At 42.2% G+C, this 24,366-nt stretch overlaps 1 protein-coding gene and 1 long non-coding RNA gene across 11 annotated transcripts in view; one reads left to right on the top strand and one right to left on the bottom strand.

Annotated features, from left to right (window-relative positions):
- Positions 1 to 24,366, top strand: part of mybpc1 (myosin binding protein C1) — a 65,022-nt gene that overhangs the window by 22,025 nt on the left and 18,631 nt on the right. For 7 of the 10 annotated variants that reach the window (XM_079494513.1, XM_079494512.1, XM_079494504.1 and 4 more), the window contains 16 exons: positions 45 to 158; positions 1,011 to 1,159; positions 2,940 to 3,066; positions 3,164 to 3,215; positions 5,304 to 5,363; positions 9,163 to 9,326; positions 10,515 to 10,647; positions 15,478 to 15,602; positions 17,785 to 17,890; positions 19,073 to 19,239; positions 19,605 to 19,770; positions 20,431 to 20,537; positions 20,846 to 20,982; positions 22,134 to 22,293; positions 22,742 to 22,846; positions 23,434 to 23,622. In XM_079494513.1, the coding sequence (XP_079350639.1) occupies positions 45 to 158; positions 1,011 to 1,159; positions 2,940 to 3,066; positions 3,164 to 3,215; positions 5,304 to 5,363; positions 9,163 to 9,326; positions 10,515 to 10,647; positions 15,478 to 15,602; positions 17,785 to 17,890; positions 19,073 to 19,239; positions 19,605 to 19,770; positions 20,431 to 20,537; positions 20,846 to 20,982; positions 22,134 to 22,293; positions 22,742 to 22,846; positions 23,434 to 23,622 (2,061 nt within the window). The remainder of the gene's footprint in view (positions 1 to 44; positions 159 to 1,010; positions 1,160 to 2,939; positions 3,067 to 3,163; positions 3,216 to 5,303; positions 5,364 to 9,162; positions 9,327 to 10,514; positions 10,648 to 15,477; positions 15,603 to 17,784; positions 17,891 to 19,072; positions 19,240 to 19,604; positions 19,771 to 20,430; positions 20,538 to 20,845; positions 20,983 to 22,133; positions 22,294 to 22,741; positions 22,847 to 23,433; positions 23,623 to 24,366) is intronic. The other 3 variants (XM_079494507.1, XM_079494509.1, XM_079494508.1) reach the window with 3 other exon arrangements.
- The window catches only part of LOC306916583, a 33,774-nt gene continuing 19,905 nt past the window's right edge, over positions 10,498 to 24,366 (bottom strand). Inside the window, exon 3 of the long non-coding RNA XR_013789001.1 lies at positions 10,498 to 10,603. This is a non-coding gene — a long non-coding RNA (uncharacterized lncRNA). The remainder of the gene's footprint in view (positions 10,604 to 24,366) is intronic.

Genomic DNA, 24,366 nt, shown 5'->3' with positions numbered 1-24,366 from the left:
GTGTGTGTGTGTGTGTGTGCGCGCGTCTCTCATGCTTGATGCAGTGTGGTCTCTGGGAGAGGGCCAGAACCCAGACGACCTGGACAAACCCGTGGACACTCCACCGCTGTCCACTCTGCTCATAGAGAAGCCTGAGCCAATTAACTCTGTGGATGTGGGTGAGTGAGGAGAAACCGCCATAAGGTTCAGCATAACCTTTGAACCATAACCTTTGCTGTCGGGTGTGGGGGGGGGGGGGGGCTATCTTGCGTGCCACCTTACCCCTTATCACTAAACGTATTAGCCATATTTTACTATTTTAATAAACATTTTAAAAGATTTCAACTAGCCGATCTACATCGACACGTTGTGAGCTTGCATGGCTATTTGAACTATTTTATAATGTTTTTCAAAATAGTAAAACAAAGCAATGACGTTTAGGGATAAGGGGTAGGCCCTAAAAAAGGCCCTATGGTTCCATTTGTTTAAAAAAAGGCACGGGTTAGCCGCTTCTGACAGACTGTGAAAATAGCAGCTCTAACAAACAGTACATTGGTCTACATTTTTAAGTGGTGCAACCACTTCATTAAGTAGCTTTGTGTGTGCCTGCCTGGCTGCCTGGCTGGCTGCCTGGGTCTGAGCACGAAAATAGCATTTGGTTGGTTTTCAAAACCAAGTGTCACTGTTGTTATTAAAGTAGTAATGTAGTGAAATGAAAAAATATGTTTTTCACACTTTTAGAGCATATCCGTGGTCATCATATGGGCATACCTAGTAACAATAGATGGGAAATTTAAATTTGTGTGTATCAAAAGTTCACAAAAAAGACAATATTAATTACTTCCTTTGAATGAAAATGTGCTGTGTGACGACATAATGCGGCCCAAATAATCTTGATTTCATTGACCCGTTTGATTCCTATTGCTGGACGTATCTGAAAACATCACTACCAATATTTACAAGCAACTTTACATAAAAACATGCCCAAAGCAGACAAGGAGCCGTGTTTCATCCGTGTTCTTCTGTTCCAGGTTGCGACATCAACTTCTTCGCCAAGGTGGAGGCCAAGGATCTGCTGCGTAAGCCCACCATCAAGTGGTTCAAAGGGAAGTGGATGGACTTGGCGAGCAAGACAGGGAAACACTTACAACTCAAAGAGACCTTTGATCGATTCACCAAGGTAGACTTCTGTCTGTACTGCATGTCTCAGGCTCAAAGAGACCTTTGATCGATTCACCAAGGTAGACTTCTGTCTGTACTGCATGTCTCAGGCTCAACGAGACCTTTGATCGATTCACCAAGGTAGACTTCTGTCTGTACTGCATGTCTCAGGCTCAAAGAGACCTTTGATCGATTCACCAAGGTAGACTTCTGTCTGTCCTGCATGTCTCAGGCTCAAAGAGACCTTTGATCGCTTCACCAAGGTAGACTTCTGTCTGTACTGCATGTCTCAGGCTCAACGAGACCTTTGATCGCTTCACCAAGGTAGACTTCTGTCTGTACTGCATGTCTCAGGATATAGCCCTATATCTGCGAACGTCCCCAATGGCTGAGGCTCGGGACTCGTTCACATCAGAGCCATCTACCGAGTTGCGATATTGAGGGGGCAGAAACAGAGCGCTCGAGCGCTGTTCATGCAGCCTGAACTGGGACAAGCTGGAGTTGGAAATGCATTGTTTTCAACGAGGGCGGCGCAAATAAGAGCAATTTTTTAGTGTGTGCAACATGCCAACTGTTTTAAAGTATTGTACAGTGACAACTAAAGTCTCTGTAATGTTTATGTCGTACAATTACTACAAAACAATCTAAAATAAAGGGATTTAAGATCATTAAAGCTGGGCTGTTGCCTGGGTCCAATGCAATGCATTTCTGCCTACTTCCGATCCAGGACTTGTCCTTATTTGTGTTCTATTGTATAGAAGTCTATGTAGGAGAGCCGCCATTGGACTGGCCATACAGTCCTCACACTACAGATCCTCACACATACAGGTCCTCACACTACAGTCCTCACACATACAGTTACACACTGTATGTATGAAGTGAACAGAGTTTTCGTAACTCTCTGTCTTAATTCTATGGCTCTGGTTCAAGTAATAGTAGTGACTGATCCAAACTGGGACAATCGATTGATTGGTCATAGGCCCATTAAGACCTGAGGCTCTTTTCATTTAAAAAAACTTATGTTTCTATACTCAGTACTGCTCAAACTTTTTCATGTCATGGACGCCCACAATTATGCATTTGGTTATGTATTTTGAATAATTTTGCCATTTTTAACACAAATATTTTCTTCTGGGGGTCCCTGGCACAAAACATTTTCAGATGGGGGTCCGCTGCCAAATATACACAACAATTTGGGGGTCCTTGGCAAAAAAAACCTTAGAGAAACCATTGTGCAACTGACAGCGCGGATAGTGATGCCACACGGACGTCGCCAGAGTGACGGACAGTGCGGGCAATGACATCAGGTCACACGTATGGGGCGTGAGTGAGGCAGCAGAGCTCAGTGTGGAATAAAGTTAGCGACAGAAGAGGATTGAGCTTCAGAAAGATACGGAAGCCAGAATAGAAGCCTATGGGCAGTATTATGCGTGTCTTAAGTACCAGGTCTTATGACTTAACTTAAGACCTGGAGGTGTGGTCAATGCCATTTGGCTATTATGAGTGGCCAAACAGCATTGACCACGCCTCCAGGTCTTAAGTTAAGTCATAAGACCTGGTACTTAAGACACGCATAATACTGCCCTCAATGTCAGATCTAACAGCCCACTCTTTGAGAAATACATGTTTGAGCCCTGGTGTATTCTAGGAGAATTCAGTCCTCCACGAGAGGCCATAGAAGGGGCTCAAGTCATAGCTGAGCTCAATCAGAGAGCCCGCCGTTACATGGCCCTACAGGCCAGGTACAGTAGGCTTCATTGGCCCACACATCCATAATCCATTCCATGTCACTGTTGCAGATCCACACGTTCGAGATGCACATCATCAAAGCCAAGGACAACTACGCGGGGAACTACCGCTGCGAGGTCAGCTACAAGGATAAGTTTGACATCTGTTATTTTGACTTGGAGGTGAAAGGTTCGTCAGGTTTGTGCATGCCTCCTTATGCATGACACACAGCCAACCTGCAAGCGCAACACAGAAACAAGCTGACCGCACGCTCTCTGTCTGTCTTGTCTTTCAGAACCCGAACAGGGCTCCCAGAGTATCGATATTCGATCTGCGTTCAAGAGAAGGTAATAAGAGGAGCAACAACAGCAGCAGCCGCAACACATGTTTTGATGCAGTCAGCTACAAGCGTTTAAGAGAAACTCACGATCAGCATAATTAATTTTAAATAGCTACATGTTAAAAGGCCTATATACAGTATTTCAGACATAGGATGAATATATAAAAAATATCAGATCTACAAGCTCAAAACACATCACATTGCGACGTGTAGATCTTATAGATCTGCTATTTTTGTTATTTTTTTATACAGTACATTAAAGAAAACAAAAATATTTTGAAATTTAAAAAAGTACAATTAACTCTTAGCCTGCCGCCATTAATTAATCCCTCGATTGCGTATTGCCATGGTTTAATCACGCGTGACACTTACTTTGAAGAGCCAAATATCCGTAATCGCATTTTACTATGAAACCATTCCGTGTGTGTTGACGAAGCTGGTGCTCGTTCTCTCGGTCGGTGGTGGAAAAAGTGGACCGCGAGTATCACAGCGCCTGCTACAGGCCGTTGAAAACGCTTGTCTGGGACAAAGCGTCCTCTGCAATGTCGCTTCTGTGAGATAAAGCCGTCTGAAACCAGAGCCGGCAATGTAAGTGGATGCGCGCGCATTTTCAAAATGGCCGCGCCCATTGTGTCAGAAGCATAACAAAGCTAACTGACGGTAGATTTCGATACGATCGTATTAAAACATGCATTAATGAATACATCGCTGTTAAAACGGCTTTTCCGTTTGTGGCAGGCTACAAGATTCTACGTTTTAAAATTCCTATGTTCCTGGCGGGTAAACGATTAAGTAAAAATGTTGCCTATAATGGCATGCCCAAAATAGGGACGCCAAGGTTTTTGTGGTGGACAAGCTCCCCCCTATAGGGTAAGTTTTCTACATGAATAGCAATTCCACCATAGAATTGTATCATTCACAAATAGCAATGTATACCACGCTTCCACCGTAGAATTGTATCATTCACAAATGGAATGTATACCACGCTTCCACCGTAGAATTGTATCATTCACAAATAGAATGTATACCACGCTTCCACCGTAGAATTGTATCATTCACAAATAGCAATGTATACCACGCTCAAACCATGATCTCTGACAGACTGTTAATACTACTAAATACTTGCTCATCCGGCTTCAAGAGCGGAGCAAGGTTGCATCATTCTTAGGACCCCTCATGTTTTCCATGAGGCAAACAAGTGACACATTTTCGTGACGAATTATATTACACATATATATTATATATATGTGTGGAAAGATGGTTGTTCAAATGTCATTCACCTTTCTCCCAAAGGTAATTACAAAATCAACCAGCCAACTCAACTGTGTTTTATCTGATCAAAGGCCAACGCTTGCATTTCAAATCTCCCTCCCAACAATGTGTCTGAAAAGCAATGCAAAGCAACTATACCGCAGTACCAGACCATTATTATCACAATGGCGCTGCTCAGCAATGTTGCTTCTCAACATGTCAGGAGCATTAATTGTGGCAATGTCTTTCTGGGAAACAAAGCTCTCGGTCCTGCTATACACAAACTGGTTTGCTCTGAGTTGCTCGGCCCAGAGAGAAAGGGTGTTGTGTATAAGCGCCGATCGTGCATAGGTTCCATATAACCTCGCCTCACCAGGCTTTCCACCACCTCGGAGGAAAGCCTGGTCTCTGTTTCAAAAGTCTGTATGATCCTGTCGGGAGCGGATGATATCGTTACGTCATGTTGTAGTATTGTTTTGTAGTTCGACAGGCAGGAACAACAGGCGGCAACTTCCTCCGATTTTTCTCAATAAAAGCTCTCGTAACCTGTAGCTTTTATTGAGAAAAATCGGTTTGAGGGAAAAGGAAGTTGCCGCCCTGTTGTTCCTGCCTGTCGAACTACAAAACAATACTACAACATGACGTAACGATATCATCCGCTCCCGACAGGATCATATACCGAAATGAAATGGTGCCCAGGCTAGGTTCCATATAAGCCAACGCTGATGCACCGATGGAACTCAGAGCCTGCTGCTTTGCATTGCTGTTTTAGCATTGTTTATTAGTTGCCTGTATCTGTGTCTGTTCTGAACAAGTCTCTATTAATATGTTCTTGTAACAACAGCGGGACAGAAGGACAAGATGATGGAGGGGAACTTGACTTTAGTGGGCTCCTTAAACATAGGTGAGGAACGACCACGTTTTGATCTTTTTTGTCACTCTTTTTCTTTTTTATATATATATTGGTCATTATCATTATTATTTTCCTTTTAAAGCCCTCATCTGGTAAATGCTTTTTCTCTCTCTTTCTTTTGTCTTTTATCAAATACAATATGTTGCTCTAGAGCAACCAGATTTTTTTTCCTTCTCCTCCCATTTTTTTTTCTGGTATAGTCTATATTTTGTATATTACACAGCATGTAAAACACCCCATACTGTTCAAATGTGACTCTAGCAGTACAGTTACAACATAAAACATACCTGCGATAAGGTAATAACTTTACAGACACGCCATGACATTAGACATGGCGTAGATTGGACATGGTGAAACTATACAGTGCAAAATAATATTTTAAACCTCACATATAGTGAGAGTTGTATTTTTTAGTTTTTTGGGGGTCGGTCTGGACACATAAACGACACATTTATTTTGGGCTTGTCTCTTCTTCTTCCCTATATATTCAGAAATCAAAGGTTAGTAGAGAGAGTACCGTATAGGTCATTAAACCATTAGACTGAACCGCCGGTAAGTAACCTATAGAGTCCCCAGCATGAAACGTAGCTCTAGGAAGTGGACAAGCAAGAGTGTTGGCCTACTGTAGCCTGGTAACACTTCATTTGAACACAGCATTCCCTAAATGCTCCGCCAGCACTTGGTAATGAATGATGGAAATGGGCCTTGAATCATAATATTTTGTATTTTCTTTGCTTTGAGATGGTTGGCTATATTCTTCATTAAGCAAGCTGAACGCCACTTTCGACGCTAAAGGGTGATTTACATTTACTACCGAAAATATACTATATACAAGTTTACAATGCATCACGCTGCCTGCGATGTATTGTGAGCTTGCAGACTGGCTATTGTTCGGGGCATGACATTGGCGTGCAACCAATGTCATGTATAAATCAGGTGGAATTCATACTTCGTCACACAAACCTTTCGTTCTACACAAATAAAATACTTTCAAAAAAGAAAAAAAGAAAAGAATAAGATATATAAAATACTTTTTTTGGTTTTTTTAAACTGTTTGACTAAAACATTGTGTAACAAGTACAATTGAATGATGAGACAAAGAGCAGCATTTTGAATCATTGATGAAGTGCTGGGGGATCATCCATATATGATGCTGTAAAATAGTGTTACCACTACATTCATATTTTTGTAGAAATGTAGAAATATAAGGCAAATAAATGCCACAATGTTTATTTCAGCCTTCTTGATAACTGCCTGAAAATAAACAAGATGGGGGAAAAAAATAAACTAGAAAGATTGGAATAATATTTCGTGCTTTTCACCTGAAACCTTTCGGACATTTGGGGCAAATGTCGATGAGAGAAAGGACTGACTGAATGTTCTTTATTCAGCCAAACTAACGTACAACATACTTATTAACGTGGTTCTCACAGATCTAACCTGTCTTTGGACATACCTTCATTGGTCTAACAGTGTCAGAGCATCTGTGAAGTGGTGAACTGAAACAAACACACTCAAACAAAGGGATGGGCTAGTTGAGAAGGACAAAATGCAAGGAGAAATAAATGATAAAACGATTCTTGTGGGAAGCTTTCCCTCGTTGTCCCCGCATGCCACCACTTCAATGACGTCACAGAGCGATCATGTTGAGTCCATCGAGTCATAATGTATTTAATGAGTCCCTAAACACATACATACACAATGCTTCATTGAGTTCTGATAACATAATGACTCATTTTCTTTAATTTCTCCACTTAAATTAAACTAAAAATATTAACAATGATGAATAGATAGATAGATAGATAGATAGATAGATAGATAGATAGATAGATAGATAGATAGATAGATAGATAGATAGATAGATAGATAGATAGATAGATAGATAGATAGATAGGTTGGATTAGAGCAGTTCATCAAGGGTTTCCCGAGCTCGCATTGCCATTGGCTCAGAGGCATTCTAAAATGAGTGTAGACGTCACGATCTGAATGCATTCACCAATACTGCAGGCTGTAAATACAGTAAGCACGGATAAGCAAAGGATTTCACACAGTAGATTATGGTCAGTCAAGGACCTTCAAGGACCCTCTGTTTGATATGCATTAGGCCACAGACTCCCCAATCTACACATTGTGACATCCTCTACACTATTTACCTTATTATTTATCTTGAAAACCAGTGGCATTATTATTAGTGTAATAAAAACACTGTCTACAACGTTTGAGCACAGATTGGGTCTGTTGGAAGCACAATTCAGTGAAAATTGAAGATGGCAGGGAATCCATAATGCTGGATTGTTGACACTCCAGCGCCAAGTTAGTTAACGAGTGAAAAGTCATATCACATGTCACATGTAGCTCACATACCGCTGCACTCCTTCCTGTCTGTCACACATAACCCTTGACCTCAGGGCAGATGTCACGGCACATAATAGACCACGCCCATCCCTTTGTGTGACATGTCCTGAGGAACTCCTGATTGGCAGACAAGAGGTTCGCAAGCCAGATGCAAACGAGTAGTAGGCTACGGTACACTAGTAGGGGCCCAACAGTTCATCGAATCAATACATGTTTATTGATAATACGGATAAATAATCAGTAATCAACTCTTTCACTGTCGAAGACTTGATATTGCGTCTTTCTAATTAAACCCGTTGTCTGCCGAAGACGTGGTATGGCACCTTTGATCGCTTTATATCAATATGAAACGTTTTAGCTGAAATCCAACTTTTAGCCCCGTCATGGTTGCTAGGCAACGCCTTGCATACCCCCAGCACCAGGAAACGTGCAAATTCCATAGTGTCCTATTATATAAAATAGGCTTTTCCCTCGCGGTTATCTCTGAAACTATGAGCGCTGCCCGTGGTTTACCAAACATCCGATCCGATGATATTTCACCACATCGTGATTGACATATTAACGTTTCTGGAGAAATATAAACATTGTGACTTGTGAGCTAATGCTAACATTATCCGTTTATTTTTCTCTCAGTCTGCGCGGCCGGGAAACCGTATGTAAATGAGCAGTAATCCAGTCATCTCCGTCGGCAGAAGCTAACTACATAAACTACTTCCAATGGCCACAAGGCGGTTATTAAACATTCATGATTTTAGGGTGGGATAATTCTTAAGAATAGTGAAAATAGCGGATCTATAAGCTCACAACGTGTTGCGATGCAATGTGTTGTGAGGTGTAGATTGGCTAGTATTGCTGTATGGAAGGAGGTAGGGCCCGCACACCATTCTTTTGGTAAAGAATTACTTTATTGCGTTAAAACGACAACGTTTCGATCTTGATAGATCTTCGTCAGGTCCATAATTGCCTTATTGGCCCTGCACCCACTGTCGAGGTACGTGTAAATAAGTATGCTCTAGTATTGCTGTATGACAAAGAATAAAACAGGTCTCAAGTCGTTAATCAGACAAACTGATTTAGTCGATTATAAAACAAAAAGAATGTCCATATAACAACAACAATAAAAGTCCTTCTCGATTATTCAAAAAAAGAATCAATACAGACTTAACAGAAAATCGTAGCTATTTATCAATAAAAAATAATCAATAAATCAAATTCAATTAAACAAATATTCCATATTTATAATCAATTCAATCGACTAGTTCAATGAACTGTTGCACTGCTACAGTCTAGTCCACTGGATCCCGAACTAATTAGCTTAAGACACAAAAGAGAAAGAGTTCCCCATAATGAGTTCCCCAAGACACGTTGCGAGAGCTCGCACCATGGTCAGACCGCCCTCACACACCTCACCTTGTGCATCCGGCCGAAACCCCAGGGAGCCCAAACAGGAGGAGCAGCCGGACGTGGACGTGTGGGAGATCCTGAAGAACGCCAAGCCAGACGAATACGAGAAGATAGCGTTCAACTACGGCATCACGGACCTCAGGGGCCTGCTGAAGAGGCTGAAGAAGACCAAGAAAGAGGAGAAGAAGAGTGAAGGTACTGTAGGCACTAGGCCGTGTTCATTTTGACATGCCTCATTTTTTTACACTTGGTTGCATGCTGAAAATAGTCGACCTACAAGCTCACAACCCCTCCCGCTGCGAACGCGTTGTGAGCTTGTACAGTATAGCTATTTTCAGATTTGCTATTTGTTGACGAAATTGTCAATATATTTATACTTTTAGTCATCATAGCTTAGTTTTTATTTCGTTGAGCAGTGAAAAAAAAGGCGACAAAATGAACACTGGTTGAGTCAAGTTTGAAATGCTCCGTTATATAATGTAGGTGTAGCCTCGGCCGGGAGGCGAACCCGGGTTCTCCATTCCAAAGGCACAGTACGTTACCAGTCGACTAAAGAGCCATGGCCCGATAGGCAAGTAGTAACGCAGCACCGTATAGCCTACAGTCGTCGTCCCTCCCACCTGGAAGCGCGTCCACGCGCGCCAGCCAGGAGTTAGGCTCGACTGACTGGGGGGACCTCCGCCCCAGGGAGACTGACGGAGCTGTCGACTACCTAGGTTAAGGTCTGTTCCGCCCAGGAACATACTTGTAGAGGTTAGCCATACACACCGCTGCCACCAATGTAGCCTCGGCCGGGAGGCGAACCCGGGTTCCCCATTCCAAAGGCACAGTACGTTACCAGTCGACTAAAGAGCCATGGCCCGATAGGCAAGTAGTAACGCAGCACCGTATAGCCTACATAAGTCAGTGGTTCTCAACCTGTGGGCCCTGGCCCACCGGTGGGTCATCATGAGGATTTTGCAAGTTGGCCCCAAATAATTGGCAAAACAAGATTTCAATAATACAACATAAACAAACAAATAAACTAAGAAAATCTTGAAAAATGAGTTTGCGATCCTGCTAAAATTGTGATCCCAAACATGATCATCAGATACTATGATTATACAAGTGGCCACACCCACCTCAATAGACACGTAACAAAACAGAAAAAGTAAAAAAAAAGATCACGGCACTGCATCTTGACTGTCATAAACAAACACCTAAATGAAACACATCCACGGTTAAAGTTAATAATAATAATAATTGTAATAATTTAAAAAAAAAATATATATATATATATATTGTCTGGCTGTGAGAAAACTTTAACCGTGGACATGCAGAATAAGCATTGTGAGATTCAATGACCAAACACTTGTGTCCTTACTTTGACCTTTTTCTGGAAAGCTTTTGCAAAGAAACTGGACCCGGCGTATCAGGCGGACAAAGGTGGAAAGATCCGCTTCGTGGTGGATCTGGCCGACCCCACAGTTGAGCTGAAATGGTACAAAAACGGACAGGAAATCAGGTCGACCCCAAAGTACGTATAACGACATCTTCTTCCTGTTTCCTGTGTTTCATCATTTTATGTCCTCTCCCCTCCCCTCCCCTCCCAACTTTCACACAAATGAAAAGCATTTTTGGGGATTTTTGTTTGTTTTTGTTTTATCATGAAATGGGTTTCATTTGTGATGTTGTGACCTTTTGATAAATGTCTTGTTTTATTTTGTCACGTCAAAATAAAAAAGCAATGGTTCACAGGTGGAACCATTTGTACACTCAGAGTTAAATTAACACTGATAGTGTAGATGGGGTCCCCAGAGATAAAATGTCATGAAAAAGTCATATAAAATGGAGGTTCGTCAACCTTAATGCAGTGCTTCTCAAAAGCCTTTTCATTTCAAAGTCTCCCAGTTCATAATGCATTAGGCCGTTTGATACCATTGGTTATCTATGGGATCCCGATCTTCACTGTACAATCTTCAGTGTTCATTTAACTCTGAGAGTGTACAAATGCACTCTGTCTGAGTTACAGACCCGTGAGGGTCCATTTCGACCCCCGGTGGTCCCACCCAGAGCCGACATTGAGAAACATGTGTTTACCATGCATTTGTGCACACAGGCCCTTATATTCATAAACACTACTTAGTTTATAGAATGACACACACACACACACACACACACACACACACACACACACACACACACACACACACACACACACACACACACACACACACACACACACACACACACACACACACACACACACACACACACACACACACACACACACACACACCTAAACTACTGTCCTGTGAACCGCTGCCAGTTGCACTATATGGCGTGCCTCCCTCAGAGCTTCCTCTTTGGGTGGAAGTGCAGTGCTTTTCTTTCTGTCCACTGCTAACTACATTTCCTTCTCTGCACAGGAAAAAGGCGGTACCTCCTTCACAGGTCTTTAATGAAGCATGGCTTTGATACCTTTTAATACCTGCAGGGCAGTTAGTTATACCAACAATATTACCACGATTAAGTGTCACACAAACAATTGCGTTTAACTATTTCGTTGAATTGTGTCATTGAACATTCTAAATAAAAACGTTTCTGTTTGAGCTCTAAGGCTTTGTAAACAAAGATCGCAGAGGCCAGCTGTGTAACAGTTGGCCGAACAGCTATACGGCTTCAAAAAGGTATACAGACAAGTCCACAAATTCAATTATTGGCATTTTGTTTACCTCCAAACTACCAAAAGTGATATGGCTTCATACAGTGCAGGCCTATAGCTGGGCAAAAATAATACTTTAAAAAATAAATTAGAAAATTAAAGGAGAATATATAGAGATGAACACTTGACAGCTAAACTAAGAAAAAACAACAAACCAGGAACTCCAGAACAGGCAATGCTATTCTCCCCTAAGGCCTTGGGAGCTTTGTTAGCCCACGCCAAAACTCTACATGCCACTTTATTGCCAGCCTCCATTATATAAGGTAGCAGGTGTTGTTTTTAGCAGCAAATTTCTATTTTAGTTTTAGTCATAGTCTTTGGACTGAAACCTCATTTAGCTTTAGTCACATTTCAGTCACCTGGAATGTTTTAGTGTTAAGTCTAGTTTTAGCCGACTAAATATCATAAGATTTTAGTCGACTAAATCTACAGGTGATTTAGTCGACTAAAATGTATTTTGCCGTGCCTTGATGCCATCGTAATGACTGTTTTTACACTTGCTGAAAATAGCTCATCTACAAGCTCACAAGCTTGTGAGCTTGTAGATCAGCTATTTTCTGAATGCAACTAAGTGTAAAATTACTTATACTGGATCTCTTGTCCACTAGTCACTTCCTAACATTTTAGTCTAGTTTTTATCTGTTGACGAAATTGACAGTATATTCAGTCATATAGTTTCAGTCATCATGGCTTAGTTTTGATTTAGTTTTTATGTAGTTTTCGGCAGTGGAAAAAGGTAGTCGATGGACATTTTTCGTCTTAGTTTTAGTCGACGAAAACAACACTGGGTGGACCATGCCCGAGCACAATTAGTAATTGGTAATAAAACTCAAAACTCAGATAACCACATCCCATGAGTTATGTTACACAATAAATCTTTGAGATAGGATCCGACAGGAAGCACGCACATCTCAAGACATTCTGCAGGTGCTGGTCAAAAATATACGTACAATGAAAAAGGAATGGATGTCCGCACACTGAGTTGTAGCTCCCAGGAAGATTTATTTATTTGTTACAACGTTTCGACCTCTGTGGGTCTTCATCAGGTATGAATATGAATATGATACCTGACGAAGACCCACAGAGGTCGAAACGTTGTAACAAATAAATAAATCTTCCTGGGAGCTACAACTCAGTGTGCGGACATCCATTCCTTTTACACAATAAATCTTTTACAAAATGAATTCCAAATACATATTTCAGAATGCCAAATCACTGATACAATAAGTAACATTTGATTTAACCCATTGCAGACTATTATTTCGTCTATTTCAGTTATTTTTTGCAAATATTTTAAAATGTATAAGTAATACATTATTGCGATTAGGTGATTATGTAAGAATTGTGACTAAAATAAATAGGCTACATATTATAGTTTATCTGTCATCATCATTACATTTTCCTCTTTTTTATCAAATCTTTGCTTCTGGGAAAATAAATACAGTATAATTTTGGAGGTCCTTGACATGAACAAAGTTAGAGAACCACTGATAGCAACTGGATTTAGAAGACGATTTGTAGAATGGGCCTCAGGCCTAAATGGGTTTAAGTAGACATCAAGTTGTAGTTCAAAGCCATGCCAGGTTAAAGCCATCTGGGAGGTCATTGCAGTTTTCTGGTCTCTGGTTCCATGGACTTTGCTGTCCTGAAGACTCCACTGTAATGTCCTCTGTGTTGTAACCCTGTGTCTACTGCTGACTAGGGATGGGACGATATGAAAATGGCACGTCACGATTATTGTGGCAAAAATTATTGCGATTAACGATATTATCAAAATAATATTTTGATTTAGTGGCATAAGTTGTGGCATAGGTTTTAAGCATATTATGCTTAAAACTTATGCCACTTTTGTTAACCCTCTGCATCCCTATTCTGGGGGAAACGTTTGCCAAAAATAGCTGATCTACAAGCGTGTTGTGAGCTTATAGATCTGCTGTTTTTGGTGAATCGATTTGTGTAGAGTGAAATGAGAACGTACCAAATGCACTTCTCACAGGCCTGTTTTATCAAGCATGAGAGTTTATGCGGTACTGAATCTGCAGCTAAACTAAATGTCAATTCATCCTATAGCGTAGGACAGGGGACAATTTCACGATTAATTCAAATCTCTGCAAGTTTTTTTTGTTTTTTTTAAATCACGATAAACGATTATCGTCCCATCCCTACTGCCGACTACCTACAGTACCTTCCCGTCTAGGCATGATGTCTCTCTGTCCTGTCTTTATCTGTCTGTCTGTTTATCTGTCTGTCTGTCTGTCTGTCTGTCTGTTTGACTGTGTCATGTGCCATGCCCTTGCCATGGTGCTCCTCCTTCCTGTACTGCCATACTCATTTCCTGTGCTCCTCCGGCATCCATTCTGGCTCCATCGCTGACCTTAAGTCAAAGGAAGTAAGTTTGTCCACTGGCTCCTTTGTCCCTATACTTCACACATCACACACTTCTGGTTGTCCACTGCAGGCTCCTTTGTCCCTATACTTCACACATCACACACTTCTGGTTGTCCACTGGCTCCTTTGTCCCTATACTTCACACATCACACACTTCTGGTTGTCCACTGGCTCCTTTGTCCCTATACGTCACACATCACACACTTCTGGTTTGAAGCCACTTCTCTGTCCAGTCTAACTAACTCCGTATGCACGTCGGTTTTGCGTCTGTGTGGCAAGTGGTGTTTCTTTGACTTTTTTTTTTACTGTTTAGAAATTGATGCACATAATACTAGCTACAATAAACGGGCAGAATCCTTGCATCTCCAAGTTTCACCTTTTGATGTTTTTTCTCTCTAAATTATTGGCCTACAGTATTTTTTTCATTGCCCATCTACAAAGACACAGCATGCCACGACGTGTTGAGGGCTAGTAGATGTTTTTTACTTTTAAAAGTTTCACAATGAAAATACGCCACTTGGCGAAAGGGCCTTTCTGTGTGGAGTTTGCATGTTCTCCCCGTGTCCCCTAGGGTAGGTACCCTCACAAAAAACATGCAGTAATCCTGGTCTCTAAACTGCCTCCCCCTGGCCAGCCAGGGCGCCTGATGGAGGGGAAAGGAACTGGTTGGAATAACGTGTTCCTTCCACGCGCTACGTCCAACCAGGGAAACTCCCCCCTGTCAGGTGTAAAGGAGCAACTTGGACACTCAGGCATGAAGGAAGCATGAGTTCAAGTCCGTTGCTCTCCCCATGTCCCCCATATATGGGGACTAGGTTGGAGGGTGTGTAGAGCCCAGGATCACATTAGATAATTGACACAGGGGTGAAAAATGGGTTACAAAGTCGTGGGATAAAAATTATATAAAAAAAATAAAAATACGCCACTTTTAAATTGTTTCTTTGGCTTTTATAAATATTGAAACCAATGAAAAGCAATAACTATTGGATCCATTGTAACACAGGAGGTTCTTTTTTTTCCCCATTTCCTGAAAAGTGCAAACAGTTTGGGACATACAAGGTTTCTCCACTCGACATCAACCAAATATTGCTTTCACGAGACATGGATTTAGGAGCCCAGTCTCGTTAATCAGTTGCCCATTCAATGCACATGACGGTCATTTTGACTCTTACGTCACACTCTCTGAACCGAGCTGTGACGTAAGAACAAAATGGCTGCCGTGTTAATATGGTGAATTGGCCCGGTCGCTCATAGGTACATCTTTGAGCACAAGGGCACACAGAGGATTCTGATCATCAACAACTGCACGATGAACGATGACGCAGCCTACACCGTATGCGCCGGAGACGAAAAGTGTACCACCGAGCTGTTTGTCAAAGGTACAAACACTAATCAGTCTGTTTATGTGCAATTGCTATAGTTTACTATGATCAGTGTCATGAATGTACAACATATGAGCTTTTCCCACAATTTGTATCTTGATGCCGATACTTTTGTACTTTTACTCAAGTAAATTGAGAATACCAAACCTTTACTTGAGTATTTTTACATTGTGGGATTGCTACTTTTACTTAAAGGACAACTTTAGTTTTTTTCAACCAAGGTTCATGTTTTAGGTTGTTAGAGAAAGTAAAAGATGAGTGTTCATTTTTTTCATCTGCTGCTTTCTTTCGTTTTAGGGATTTTAGCTGTTTTTGACAGGGGGCATTCGAGCATGGGGCTATATGTATTTGTTTACAAAATATTATGGCGATTTATTTTTTCATTATTTACTATAGTCCTACTACACCCCAGGAAATTACATCTGGCCACAGAAGATCACAGGATCTACTGAATGTGAAGGTAGCCTACTGGGGGGAAGCCACACTGTGTGTCATAGGCTCAATATGCAAAAACATTACACTCATCTTTTACTTTCTCTAATAACAATCTAAAACAGGGGTGGGCAACTGGCGGCCCGGGGGCCACATGCGGCCCACACCTTCACTTCACTTCACAGGTTAATATCAGAATACTGATATAGTATTGATTTCAGCTGTTACAATTCCAAAGCCGCTTTAATTACTTCATGACTAGTATTAAATGTCTAGTACTTAATGACTAGTATTAAAATGTTATTGTCTTTTTGTGTCCAATGTAGTTATGTTAACAGTTCATAAAGTTAACATAACTATAACTAAATGCATTTGAAATTCAATAAAAAAAAGGTTACTTTTGAGGATTCTAATTCAAAAATAGCAAAAAATTATTCAGGTTTTCAATTCAAATAATAGCAAAAATAGCTGATCTACAAGCTCAAAACGCGTCGCAGCGCGACGCGTTTTGAGCTTGTAGATCCGCTATTTTTGCTACGACAGTAATATGCAATGTGGCCCCTCTGGAGTGAGTGTGGAAATATATTGGCCCTCGCCATCGTCAAAGTTGCCCACCCCTGATCTAAAACATGAACCTTAGTTGAAAAAAACTAAAGTTGTCCTTTAAGTAAAGACATGTCCACCACTGATAGTTCCTCTGGCGTTCCTCTAACCTCCCTGGTCTAAAGACAGTAAAGACATGTCCACCACTGATAGTTCCTCTGGCGTTCCTCTAACCTCCCTGGTCTAAAGACAGTAAAGACATGTCCACCACTGATAGTTCCTCTGGCGTTCCTCTAACCTCCCTGGTCTAAAGACAGTAAAGACATGTCCACCACTGATAGTTCCTCTGGCGTTCCTCTAACCTCCCTGGTCTAAAGACAGTAAAGACATGTCCACCACTGATAGTTCCTCTCTGGCGTTCCTCTAACCTCCCTGGTCTAAAGACAGTAAAGACATGTCCACCACTGCTAGTTCCTCTGGCGTTCCTCTAACCTCCCTGGTCTAAAGACAGTAAAGACATGTCCACTACTGATAGTTCCTCTGGCGTTCCTCTAACCTCCCTGGTCTAAAGACAGTAAAGACATGTCCACCACTGATAGTTCCTCTGGCGTTCCTCTAACCTCCCAGTAAAGACATGTGCACCACTGATAGTTCCTCTGGCGTTCCTCTAACCTCCCAGTAAAGACATGTGCACCACTGATAGTTCCTCTGGCGTTCCTCTAACCTCCCTGGTCTAAAGACAGTAAAGACATGTCCACCACTGATAGATCCTCTGGCGTTCCTCTAACCTCCCTGGTCTGCATTAAGTAAAGACATGTCCACCACTGATAGTTCCTCTGGCGTTCCTCTAACCTCCCTGGTCTGCATTGTGCAGAGCTGATAGTTCCTCTGGCGTTCCTCTAACCTCCCTGGTCTTTAAGTAAAGACATGTCCACCACTGATAGTTCCTCTGGCGTTCCTCTAACCTCCCTGGTCTGCATTGTGCAGAGCTAATAGTTCCTCTGGCGTTCCTCTAACCTCCCTGGTCTTTAAGTAAAGACATGTCCACCACTGATAGTTCCTCTGGCGTTCCTCTAACCTCCCTGGTCTGCATTGTGCAGAGCTAATAGTTCCTCTGGCGTTCTTCTAACCTCCCTGGTCTGCATTGTGCAGAGCTAATAGTTCCTCTGGCGTTCCTCTAACCTCCCTGGTCTGCACTGTTCAGAGCTGCCGGTTAAGATCGTCAAAGACATCGAGCCTGTGAAGACCACGGTGAACGAGAGGATTGAGCTGGAGTGTGAAGTTTCAGAAGAAGGAGCTCAAGTGAAATGGTAGGAACTAATAGAAGCTTCAGTGTTCACTATAGTATTATCCATCCATCTTCACCTGCAGTTCCAGCAGAGGGCCCCAGACTAGACTTCCCTTTCCCTGGCCACATTAGCCAGCTCTAACTGTGGAATCCTGAGGCCTTCCTAGATCAGCATGCAGATATAGATGTAGATTTTCTCTCCATACCTGCAGTTATCAGCCACTAGCTGGAGTAATGCAGTGTTTACCTGCAGAAAATGTCGCCGTTTTCACTGTTTGTATTGGGGAGTAACGATATAGTAACTGCATCGAAAAATCTATTTTAATTTCAAGAATCGAAGTTTATTGAAATTGACATTGTATTGTTGCAATGCAAATAATCCGTATCGAATCGTTTTGCAATGCAAATAATCGATTGTATCAATACTAAGTACTTGTGCAAAGCAAAAAAAATAAATCAACTAGGTGCTCAGTGGAGGTGCAAAAGTTAAAAAAGTTACGGTTGTTGCTTCAAGGATCAAAGGGACTATACAGCACAAGAAAGAGGAGTGATCCAAGCACTCAAAAAGGGTGGATATAAAGTCAGGGTACTTTATTCAAGTTTAAAACGCCAATATGTTTCGACTCATACGAGTCTGCCCTGATCGGATCGCCCCTCATTCTTGTACTAACTACTTACTTTTTGTTTTCCACTCAATATCGTTGCACCCCTAGCTCATTCTAGGCCAAATACGTTTTTGACTTGTTTCAACAAATAGCCATCCAGGTGGGTTTTTTATCTTAAAAAATAAAAATAAAATCTATGTTGGCCTGTGCTGAACTATTGCTACTGCAATTTAGCTATGAATGAGCTAGTAGACAAGACAGGGATGTTTTTGGACAAGCAAAAACGGCAAAACACAACAATACAGAGAGAGGCCTAAGTACGTGTTTCTGCAGGTAAACAGCACCACACTATCCAGTTACTTAGTTCCCACCATGTGTAACGCCCGGGATTCGAACTCGGGCCTCTCCCGGGAAAGTCCAACATCTTAACCACTAGACTAGAACAAAGGGATATCCCTCTGGACTGGGGGAGATATTAGACTTTTGAGGCCATCATTCAGAGGCTCTGAGCCACTCTGCTACACTTGCACTGTGAGTAATGTATGTGATCATTATGTGTGAGTAGTGAATGTGCTCATGAAGCCATAACCACCCATCAGGATGAAGAACGGCGTGGAGGTCCCGACAGGCGTGCGCTCACGCTACCGCGTGAAGTGTGAGGGAACCAAGCACTTCCTGATCATAGACGACGCCAGCAAGGAAGACACAGGAACATACTCCATCATGGCCACCGGGGGCACCTCTGAGACTCGCGTCCAGGTGGACCGTATGTAACATCTATACCACTCTTCTATTTTTTTGCACATATAATGCTCGTCAGTGGTGGAAAGTATAACTAAGCATATTTACGTTAAGTACTGAGGTAGAGGCAAGGAAGCAACCAGGTGCTCAGGAGGTGTGCAGGTATACAAAGTATAAAAATAGTAAAAAGGTGCTCCTGGGATCAATCGGGATAACACATCTATAGAAAAAAAACGGAGATTCGGGCACACTTAATAGTTAAAAAGGAGGAAAACTTTATTGAACAGACATGTTTTGACCTATACGGTCTTCATCAGGGCTGATGAAGGAACTCTGTTACATACCGTCTCTCTCTCTCTCTCTCTCTCTCTCTCTCTCTCTCTGGTTCAGTGAAACCACTGAAGGTGTACCAGGACCTGGTGAACGTGACTGTGATGCTGGGCGAGCCGCTCAAAATGCACTGTGAGATCTTCCCGGGAAACGTGCCGGGCCGCTGGTACCGCAACGGACAGCTGATCCAGCCCAACGACCGCATCAACATCTTACACAGAGCCAAGTATACCTTTCTCTCCACACACGCACACTTTTGTTATATGTTTCTGACTTTTCTTTTCTCATCAAGGGTTTGTTCTTGGGAGGTTTTTCTCGATCAGGGTCTAAGGATGTGGAACGACATTTGTTTCCTTTGTTAAACGTAGGCTTATAGAGTCCTTTGAGACTGAACAGAACAGTGATTAATGGGGAACAGTGTGGGGGGAAATATCCTATATCTTATGTGCATGTGTGTAGGAACTATAGACAGCTTGTGATGATGTTGTACGCCCAGTGACGCTAAATAAATATAGGTGTGCATCAGTGTTGCTTTTGGCAGAAATTTTTTGAATCCTGGAGTGTTAGTCTAGTTTTAGTCGACTAAATATCATAAGATTTTAGTCGACTAAATCTACAGTTGATTTAGTCGAACAAAATGTATTTTGGCGGGCCTTGATGCCGTCGTAATGACAGATTGGTTCACTTAATGAAAAAAATCTACAAGCTCTAACATCTACAAGCTCACAACGCGTCGCGCTGCGACGCATTCCATTCCAACTAAATTTCCATTTAGTTTTCGTGGAAAAAGGTAGTTGACGAACATTTTTTGTCTTAGTTTTAGTCGACAAAATCAACACTGGTGTACATGTATCTATACCAAGGACTAACTTCTCTCCGTCTACAGGAACCACCGGCTCGAAATCGAGCAGAGCTCGCTTCACGATGCGGGGGATTACACGTTTGTACCCGAGGGATACTCGCAGAGCCTCTCCTGCAAAGTTCACATCATTGGTATGAGAATTATCATTACAAACATTACACCAGTGTTTCCAAAACAGGGAGCCCCTGTTTTACACCATATTGTCCATAAGAAAAAAGTCCTTCTGCACACCTACAATGGACAGGTGCGTCGGACCTTCATCAGACCTTCATCAAGCATCCTGATGAAGGTCTGCCTGATGAAGGTCTGACGACCGAAACGTTGCTCAATAAATTTAACTCAAGTGAAGACAGTGTGCGGGATTCTTTTTTCTCTACTTCTCACACCATATTGTCCACCATCCAGTATTGCTAATAAGCCCTATATCTTTTGCCCACAGATTCCCCAAAGGTGTTCTTAGACAGCCTGAACCTCACGGACAACCAAGTGGTGATCGTGGCAGGAAACAAGCTACGCTTGGAGATCCCCATCAGTGGAGAACCAGCACCCAGGGTGGTGTGGATGAAAGGAGAGAGGGTGAGTGAGTGCTTTGTTTTAGATCAAGAACTTCACTTTCCTATAACCTGCAAAAGCCACCGGGATTATAATGATATCTTTGTTTAGTTTTTTTCCTCGATAAGGTTTAAATACAAATTGTAATAGAGTTGTGTCCTCAAAATTGAAAGTCAAATCAAATTGTGGATTTTGAGAATCGAGACGATGACATGAGATTGATACACTATTAATTCTCGATGGGAAATTGAGGTGCTACTGCGTAATGTAATGTAAAAAAAATGTTAAAACACCTTGAACTAAATTTGGCCATAGCCACTTACCCAAATGTCCCCAAAATGTGCTGACCTCATCACATTTGTGATGACGGCTATGGCCGTTTTTAGCCCAAGGAGTGTTTTTTGTGCAAAACTAATGCTTGGAATGGATTCAGAATCATGAAAACACCCTAGTTTGACACGTCACATGCTACTTAACCTGGAACTCACCTATGCTTTTTATAGCATAGGCAGCTCCCGGCAGAATCCGCCGGGAGAAACTATGCGCAGCTAGTCTCGCGACATGAGACTAATTACTAGTCTCGCGACATGAGACTAATTACTTAGAGCGAGAGAAAAAGAGAGGAGTGTGTGTGTGTACATGTGTACGGGTGTGTGTCAATTTAACACAGGTGCAGACGATCAGAAATCAGCAGAGAGTGAGCGATGTTTGCGCTACTCTATGCCGTATTGAAGTGGACTCGGACCCATACTTTTTTTTCCTCCCTGGAAATAAAAATGTCTGGGTTTCCGAGGCTACATGCTACTTAAAGCATAATGAAACTTAGAAACTATTGCCTTATAATAGGTTGTCTTAATGGTGGCATATGGATTGTGGCAAATTTAGGGTATTTGCAGTGAGCAGATTAGGGTAGATTTTTTTTATCCTGGCTAGTAGACCTAATGTCCTGTCAGAATCAGGTGAGAAACAAAATAATCCAATTTTGTCCAACCTCTGCCATTTAATTATTGGACCAGGCAAACAGAAATGTTTTATTCATGTGTTCCAATGTTCAATTATGCCACAATGGCACAAACACAATTTTAATAATTTATTTGTGTGACAATCGTCAACTTAAATGTGTAATCGTGACAGCCCTATTCAACACGTAACCGTCCGCTGGCCTGTTCTTGTAGGTCATCCTGGACTCGGGGCATCACGTGCGTGCTGAGACATATGGCGACCAGACCAGCCTGACCATCGACGTGACAGAGCGCGAGGACACGGGCAACTACAAGATCGTCCTTCAGAACGAGGCCGGAGAGGCCACAGCGGCTGTCAAGGTCAAGGTTGTAGGTAAGACGCGCGCGCACACACACACACCTGCGCACACAGCTATAAACAGTATCGGAAAAGTAGCTGTCTGCACTAATGTCTATACACATATTCTCAATGAACAGTGGCGTGAACAGATGAACAGATAGACACTAGGGGGTGCTAGAGCACCACCTGCCCTTGCCCTCTGGACAGCAATGTGCCCTTTTTAAGAAAAAAACGAACAAACCCCCCCCCCCCCCACCCTTTTTTTGTACAGTATGTTGATCATGGTGACATTGATCAATTTTTGATAAAAAAAAGCTTCTAATATATTATTTATGCCCCAAAATCTCTAAATCTCACACTATTAAGGCAACCGGCCGGTTCCACGCGCTGCACAAGGTGCCCTTTTTTCACTTGAGCACCTGCCCCTCTAAATGTCTGTGCACGCCACTGTCAATGAACCACGGCCTTATGTTGTGTGCAGACATCCCAGACCCTCCTGAGGCTCCCCTGGTGCCCGTGGTGGGAGGTGACTGGTGCTCCATGACTTGGGAACCTCCACTCTACGACGGAGGATCACCAATATTAGGTAAGTATTTCTGCTCCCGGTGAAGTTACACAGGACAGTTGCATGTATGCTGCATTCTAAGACCACAAATGAAGGGTGTGGGTGATAAGTAAATGGTATTGGAATTGGTGCATTCGTCACCCCCGGAACCACCTCCTTTTAGGAGCAATTCAAATGACCCTATTGGCCTGAATATAAGACTATGTTCTTTTCCAATGGAAATATCCTAAAAAAATGGGGTCGTAGGTCTATTTTATAATCGGGGACTAGACTATTTTGACATCCATTTTTCCACAAATGAGTCATGAAAAATGGGGGTCGTCTTATAATCAGAGTCGTCTTATATTCGGCACAATACGGTATTATTAATTTCCAGAATCAGGCGAATTTGTATATCTGTCAGAAAAGACAATTTCACTGGTCTCAGGCAGTAAAAACAGCAAAAATGAAACAATATAACCAGGCATAGTTTGAATAGCTGGCTTGCACCTCCGAACAATTTTATAACCCACCCTTTGTTTGCGGTCCAAAACGTCTACAAATAGGGCCCAGTTAAACAAAACAAAAACAACTTTCCCCTTTAATGACCATCTTCGTTCCCTCTCGAGGCTACTTTGTCGAGAGGAAAAAGAAGCAGAGCTCCAGGTGGATGAGGCTGAACTTTGACCTGATCAAGGAAACCACGTTCGAACCCAAGAAGATGATCGAGGGCGTGCCGTATGAAGTGCGGATCTTTGCCGTCAACGCCATCGGCGTGTCCAAGCCCAGCGAGCCGTCCAAAGCCTTCGTTCCCCTCGGTGAGTCAAACTTATGGATTTAAAGAAAAATAAAATCTCACGTCTGAAACAGTAGGCGCCGTTTCCTAAACAATTACACAATGTGTAAATTAAATGATGACTGAGGTTTGCTTTTATATGAAATATCCAACACCATAGGGTTTATGGAAGATGCTTATAATTTGACCACTAGTTTGACCACTTGAAATGCATAGAATAGACTACTTTGGCTTATTTGCTTATTCTTAAATAGAAGAAATGCTGGCATGTCCAGAATCCAAATGACTGAAATCAGTCGTGGCGACTGAGAACTTGAATCCATGCAGACTGTTCCATGCAGACTGCTCCATGCAGACTGCTCCATGCAGACTCCCACAATATTCAAACGCTTCGGTCAGCGGAAGCTTTGAAAACGACCCGGGAGTATAAAGCGGATGGACCACCACCTCCCCGCTTCCGTTTCGTATTTGCAGTCGTGCACATTTTGCCCCAATGTAAATCAAAATAATATATAGCTCGCTGCTGACGAAACGGTTGACAGCTTCCCATCTCTGCTTTTGGTAGGTGTACTTCTATCTAGACTGTCATTCGGAGATTTTTTTTAGTTTAGTTTAGTTTATTTGATCATCTTCACAGTAACAAAACAAAAACGTATTTGTTAACACACGGTTACATAACAAAAAGGAACTGGAGGTGATCAAAAGGAATAGGCTGAAGCTGAAAGCTTATAAATGCCTATCCTACGAACCTAGGAATCAAAAACTA

The sequence above is a fragment of the Electrona antarctica genome (assembly GCF_951216825.1).
Source record: "Electrona antarctica genome assembly, chromosome: 23".
NCBI lineage: Eukaryota > Metazoa > Chordata > Actinopteri > Myctophiformes > Myctophidae > Electrona > Electrona antarctica.
This window is presented reverse-complemented; position numbering and strand designations above follow the sequence as displayed.